The sequence below is a fragment of the Bidens hawaiensis genome, unplaced genomic scaffold, assembly GCF_021521415.1.
Source record: "Bidens hawaiensis isolate Kalapana, Puna unplaced genomic scaffold, B.hawaiensis_p1.1 tig00026063_1, whole genome shotgun sequence".
NCBI lineage: Eukaryota > Viridiplantae > Streptophyta > Magnoliopsida > Asterales > Asteraceae > Bidens > Bidens hawaiensis.
In genome coordinates, this window is record NW_027505063.1 from 22,182 (window position 1) to 29,401 (window position 7,220).

Below are 7,220 nucleotides of genomic sequence, written 5' to 3' on the forward strand. Positions count from 1 at the left end.
TCATTGCATCACGATGTTCATCACCATCGCCATTGTAAGTCTTTATCCATGAATTTCATCATCAATCACTTCAATTATCGTATTCGCTTCTTCAATTACAATTAGGGTTTCATTTCGTTTCAATTTCGCCCAATTCCTTCTCAAACTGCTAAATTAATCCAAAAGCATGGATTTTGTAACCGAAAGCTGGGCAATTGATTAGGTTAGTCACATGCAAATGCTCAATTTGGGTTTTTTAAGCCGATTGTGGTGTTTAGAGTGTGAATTTGATGGACCTTTTTAAGGAACGAAATTAGGGTTTGCTTGTAATCGTAAATGGAAGGTAATCTATCTTCTGGGCATTTGATTTCAGGTTCCGGTGGCGCTTTCGATTTGCAAAGTTCGATGAGAATTCATCATCAACAAACCAATCCTTTTACTCTTCATCAATCCGCTATACCACAAGGATCCATGATCCACCCTTCGGTTCATAATACTTTCCCTCTTCGGATAGAAACGATTCAGGATTGTAATCCTCATAACCAAACGATATCTTTAGCCGAGTTTGCAAAAGGTGAAAGGGGAAAGTGTTCTTTAACTGATGAAGATGAGCCGAGTAATGATGAAGCCCGAGGGAAAAATGTGTCACCGTGGCACCGGGTGAAATGGAATGATACAATGGTGAGGATATTGATAACCGCGGTTTCTTACATTGGTGAAGATGCTTCTATGGAGTATGGTAGTGGGTCGCGAAGAAAGATTTCGAATTTACAAAAGAAGGGTAAGTGGAAGTTGGTTTCTAAAGTTATGGCGGAACGGGGCCATATCGTGTCACCTCAACAATGTGAAGATAAGTTTAACGATCTTAACAAGCGGTACAAGCGGCTTAACGAGATTCTTGGAAGAGGTACGTCTTGTGAAGTTGTGGAAAACCCTTCGCTTCTGGAGTTGATGGATCATGTTTCTGAGAAGTTAAAGGAAGAAGTTAGAAAGATATTAAGCTCAAAGCACTTGTATTATGAAGAAATGTGTTCGTATCATAACGGGAATCGGTTGCATCTTCCACCTGACCCTGAGCTACAACGGTCACTAAGATTGGCTCTGAGGCCGAGAGATGATAATGATGAAAGAAGACTTGATGATGATGATCAGGATCATCATTACATGGATGACCATGTTGAGTATGATGATGGCCATCAACATCATCATCATCATGGTGTCGGTGAGGGGTCTTCAAAGAGGGTGAAGGTAGACGAGGCGTGTCAGATGAAAGCTGTGCAGACTGAGATGAATCAAGAAGGGCTGAAAGCGAACGTCTTGCAGGATCAATGGATGAAACATCGATTAATGCAGTTAGAAGAGCAGAACCTAAAATTTTTTTCTCTTTCAAAAAAAATAAAAAGGAAAAAAACCTTAAATTTTTTTCTCTTTCAAAAAAAAATATATATATCTTACGAACCTGAGCTTGGGGGAAATCTGGATATGGGAGAAAGCCGAAAGAAAATATTAAAAGGAGAATTCGACATGTTTACACATATTAAAGGAGAATCGGTTGCCTCTCTCATCATCAGATTTGAGTCACTCGTCTCCAAAATGAGTAGTGCCGGTATCATCAATGGTTTGTTTGAGATCAACATGAAGTTGTTGAATTCACTACCTTACAAATGGAACATCAATGTGGTTACCATTAAAAGAACCACAGGCCTGTATACCATGACACTCTCAGAGTTGGCTTCTACCATCAAGTCTTTTGAAATAATAGAAGATAAGCTCCGAATAAACAATCGGTCCAAAGAAAATAAAGTTGGGACAAGTAATAAAGTTGGGACAAGTGCTGCAGGTGAAAGCAGTCATGCATGTCCTATCATTCCCGACACATCACATGCTGATGAGGTATACAGCAATTTATGTTCTCAAGCTTGCATTAACAAGGTCACATATTATAGATACCATCAGAATGAAGTCTTGAAAGAAAATGCAAAACTTCGTGAATTAAACGCTGAGTATGTAAAAATTGACAAGATTTACGTTGAAAGGATTAAAACTCACCATGATGATGTGGCAAATCTTAGAGTTAAAATTTTTCAAAAAGATCAAGAAGTAATTTACTATAAAAACATAGTTTCAGAATTAAAAGATGAAATTGAAAAGTTAAAACTTGATGCTTCTGATAGAAAGAAAGAAGAAAAATTAGTTGAAAGATTTGAAACATCATCTGAGCAATTAGATGATCTTATTGGAGCCCAGAGAAGTACTAAAGTAAAAGCGGGGCTGGGGTACGATTATACTAATGTACCACCACCTTTGAACGACAACTACACCCGCTTGCCCCACTTTAGCTATAATACTTCTCCCGAGGAAGAAATGTCATATGGGGTTGGTAGAATACCAAAACCAGTGAAATTTGTTCCTACGGTGTCACAAACTGCTGTTCCAGTCCCATCATCTGATAAATCTAATATCAATGTATCTTTTGAAGCTGGTTGTGTAGAAGAAAGTGGGTCGGTGGAAACGAACACGAGTTGTGATTATGAAACCGTTTGTAACGAAACTTTTGTTGAAAAATGTGTCAATGAAAGTAGGCCTGTTGAGGTGAACATTCAGGTAAAAGCAAAGTTTTTCAAAATGAAAAGGCAAGTACTTCGTGTAAATATGTTCCACCAAATAAACGATCATTTTCTCAAACAACCAATCAATTTAGAAATCCTCAGCCATCCAACTTCTATGATAGCAACTACTATGGTCATTATCAACAAAATTTTGTTGATCCATATTACACAAATGTGTTTTATAATCATGTTCCTTTCCAAGCATCACCTTTCCCACCACACCAACCACATTATAGTTCAGACGAGTTCTATGGCACTCCTAGGAGAAAGTGTTGTTTTGTGTGTGGTTACTCTTCTCACCTTGCAAGACATGCAAGCACTGGTTCAAGCAACAGCTTGATATTCAAAGGCGGCTTAGTCGGTCTCCAAAAGGAGCTTTTAGTAGCCCTAATTCAAGGACTGATCAAGCTGATAGTGAACCTAGTGAAACGGATGTAACATCCAAAGTAAATAAAGTAAAACACAAAAAGAAACCTTTTTGGAAATCCAAGAAGGATAAAATCAAAAAGGATCCTAAGATTGTAAAGTCTGAGGATTCACCAAAAACAAGAAAAGAAAAGTCCGAAATTCTTCATTAAGTGAGGATGCACCAAGAAATAAATGGTTTTCAGGAAATAAAATCAAGTTTGGTCGATTTTCGGCTGATCTTCCCGGGACAACAGTATCCCGGGAACCCATGTCTATTTAAACGCTTAGTGCATGCAGGGTCAATCAAGGAGGACTATCAATAGTATTAGGTTCTTAGATAGTGATTGCACCCAACATATGATGGGAGATGAACCCTTGCTATTTGATGCTAAACCATTCGATGGCGGATTTGAGTCTTTCATAAGCGACATGGGAGGACAAACGTCAAAGAAGGGAAGCCTTGTTCAAATGGCTCAACAACAACTTTTCGAGCGTTTCTCAAACTAACCTCGTTCAATTGCTTTTCTCAAGTGATGGATCCAGCATCAGCTGTTGGATCTCAGTTTGAATCTCTTCAACTTTGTTATACAATGTGATAATGCATGCTTAAGATAGTCCACCTGACAACAACTTTGCTGACCTTTTCACTAAAACCATCGATCATGCTCGTTTTGAATTTATGGTCGAATCGTTCGGCATGATCAATTTTGATTAAAACAACCTATCTATCTTTTTGTATATAAAATTGTAAATATTTTTAAAATATGTCACAATTTTAGAGGGAGAAAATGGAATTATTTATAACTCACCAAAAAGATTTTCAATTCATCTTAAGAAAAGCAAAAACAAATCATTTGATTTACCAAAAAAAAGTATATATATTACTTTTAAGAAAATCTAAAAGGAATTGTCCTGTTTAGAGGGAGCTCTTGCTTAGAGGGAGTCGGATAATTAATTTTTTTTTTCAAATTTTGAGAAATTGATCCGACCCTTGGAAAATGATAAGAAATTATCTCTAAAGATTCTAGCACATGAAAAGAGTAGATCAAAAGCCAACAAGATCATTGCTTGATGTGTAGATAGGCTTGACAAATGAGTAAGTGTCATAGTGATATAAACTTAAATATATACCTATGCTAGTGGTTACACGTTATGATGCGGTTGCATGATTCCGTTAAAGTCATATCCATGAAGGCCGAAATATAATTAAACATGTCATACCCAAGCCTCTCTTTACCCGATCACAGTTGTCTTATAAAATCCAGTGTCAATTTTTAATTTTTATTGAGTCAAGAAAAGCGTCAAGAAAAGAAAAGAAAAGGAAAACAAAAGGAGTCAGAAAAGAAAAAGAAAAATCAAGAAAAAGAGTCAAGGAATGTCAGTTATAGGAATTTTAACTTCTGCTTTATTTCTTCATTTATTTTGATTCAAGCCTTGGACTTTCTCCTGCGCGATAATATGGTATAATCCGACCTGAATGTTAAGGCCCTGAATCTTCTGCTTTGTTTTATTTTCTTTCTTTTGTTCAAGCCTTGGACTTTCTCTGCGCGATAATATGGTATTACCCGACCTGATTGTTATGGCCTGAACTTCTGCTTTATTTTAATCTTTCTAGATCGAGTCAATTGTACAAAAAGTCAAGTGTATAAAGAAAAAGTGTCCAAAGTGTAATAATTGTACTGTGATCAAATAAGAAAGGTTTAAGTCAAGTTGAGGTGACATGTGAAAGCAAATTAAGCCCGAGGTATGGAGTCTGTAACATGTCAGATTAAATGGGGACCACACAAGCATTGTGCCTAACACATACCTTAACATATCAAATTGACACCCAAATACTTGTTAAGTTTAAAGTGGACAAATTATATCTACAATTGACTTTGGGTTCTTGGCATAATAATGTCAAAATAGAAGTGTGATCTAGAACGTTAACAGATAATGTGATTCCATGTTGTGATCTTTCTCACAAAAATATTAATATCGTTAGAAAATTTTGTAAATATTATTGATATATAATATTAATTTTATCTTTACTCCTATCTTTTATTTTTATTTTCTTCTGTTTTATTTTAGTTTCAACTTCAAAATATTATGTATATATATTTTAAGTACGAAAATGCCAAAAAGATTTTAAGTTTTTATTATGTTCGTACATATTTTATTAAACTTTGTTTTAGTCAAAATCATGTGTTTTGTTGTTAAGGTCGTTCATGCAAAGTTTGTTGGAAACCTAGGACTTAAATAAACCACTTACAAGTTGAGGGACTGAAATTGGGAGGGCCTGTGAACGAATTCTTCCTTGACCCTTGAGGGGGTCTATGAACGAATCTTATTCGTTCTAAGTTTTGTGCAGTTATACATGGACAGGTGGATCAAGATCAAGTATGCTTGGAGTTGCATATGCTGAAATGCTTAAAAGAAAACGAGAACGTGAAAGTTGGTGGTTGAATCTAAAAATGAACTGATTGTATCTTAAGACAAGGAAAGAAACCAGTCGGCTCAAAAAAGTCAACAAGACAAAATTAGATGTCGAGCCTCCCGCATCTGACGTTTCTAAAATTTGATGTTGCCTATCCTTCCCAGAAAATAAGATAACAATGGAAAATAAAGATTTGTCCAAGATCCAATCTGGTTCAAGATCCTGGATCAAGACAAGTACTAGTTTCAAGAAATAAAGACGAAGCAAAGAACTTGACGAATGTTCCTTGACATACTCAATCCTAGAGGGAGATTATAGGGCCAATATTCTATATTGTTTTTAGGATTGTGTATGTCGTTCTAGTTTGCTTTTAGTCGGTGTATTACGTACTCGGTACATTTATTTCGTAGGTTTATTATGTAAACTTTGGAGAAATGGGGACCCTATATAAAGAGTCACTTACCCATTTCTCCATAACTCAACTCCAACAACACAACCCTTTCATTCAACACAACTTTTGGAAATAAATGTAGTTTCTCTCTTCACTTCTCTTTTTCTCTCTTTTACATAAACAAACTAAGATCTAAGATCAGAGTGTCATTTGTGATTTCCGCTAACCAACAACACGGATTGATCCAAGTCAAGTCTTGAGATCCATCTAGAGGACCTACATATATGAATACATTATATTTGTGTTTGAACAAGGAAAGTTATGTTAGTTCACATAACAAATAAAATCAAACTTAAACATCTCATCTAGAAACAATAAATGACTTATTAATAGTTGTGAAATGGACCGGTGAGAATATGAGACTATGCCATCTAGCCATATAATAATGTTTTTATTTATATATATTGTCATGTAGCTATTTGTTGGATTCAATGGATTCATATTCAATGTGACGTTTCAGGTATGCTTTATTTCAATTAATCAATAAAAAATAAAATAGATATTATTTCAGTCATAATTACGAGACAAATATATATTCAAACAATTCTTTTAGATTTTCAAGAATAGATACATCATGACTTAAGACTTGCAAAATTTGAACCCTATTCTTTTGGTTATAAGGTACACAACTTAACTAGCTGGTTATAGAAGTATAGGGCATGATTTGAACCCTCAATCCTTTTTGTTGTGAGATACACCGTTTAACCATAAGGATGTCTCCTTCAAAACATGAACAATGAATAAAAGACACTGAGAATTGTTTGTTTTGTCCATGAGAAAGGATATATCTACCAACAAATTTTTTGAATCTATGATGTACTTTATAATTGGAATTAGTTTTTATAAACCCTGGTTGCGTATAGTTTCAACAACGAATATGCATTATTTGGCAGCTTTGGTAGTAGCACACTAGCACGTAGTTACTAGGCACAATGGAAAATGAATTTTACAAAAGAACATTTTTGTGTAACAAACAAGGTTATAATGATATGATCGAATGCTCAACCTCTCGGTTATAAGTGTGCATGATTGCATATGCCGACATTACTAGCTTTTTTTAACATGAACATGTATGTGTAATGCCGTGTATAGGTATTTAGTTACTTGAGTACGCACATATTGCAAGCACGTCCATTCAATTTTTGAAGAGTTTAGTATAAATTTGTTACTTTGATTCCATGCACATTATCCATATTAACGTGTTTAAAGTATAATTTTTAAAATTCTTAATATCTATAGTTGTTAGGGATTCGATTATCAAACACACACACGATCAATTAAAAGAAAATAAACACGAGAATGAACATGAAAGATTTACTTGATTCAGTCAAAGTAACCTATCTATATTTACTGGCCA

General features: G+C 35.1%; 1 protein-coding gene across 1 annotated transcript; it reads left to right on the forward strand.

Moving 5' to 3' along the window:
- Window positions 1-315: 315 nt before the first annotated feature.
- Window positions 316-5,458, forward strand: LOC143610394 (uncharacterized). The gene is made up of 2 exons (XM_077084887.1): window positions 316-1,340; window positions 5,347-5,458. The coding sequence occupies exons 1-2, from the start codon at window positions 316-318 to the stop codon at window positions 5,456-5,458; spliced, it is 1,137 nt and encodes a 378-aa protein (XP_076941002.1).
- The last annotated feature ends 1,762 nt before the right edge of the window (window positions 5,459-7,220 follow it).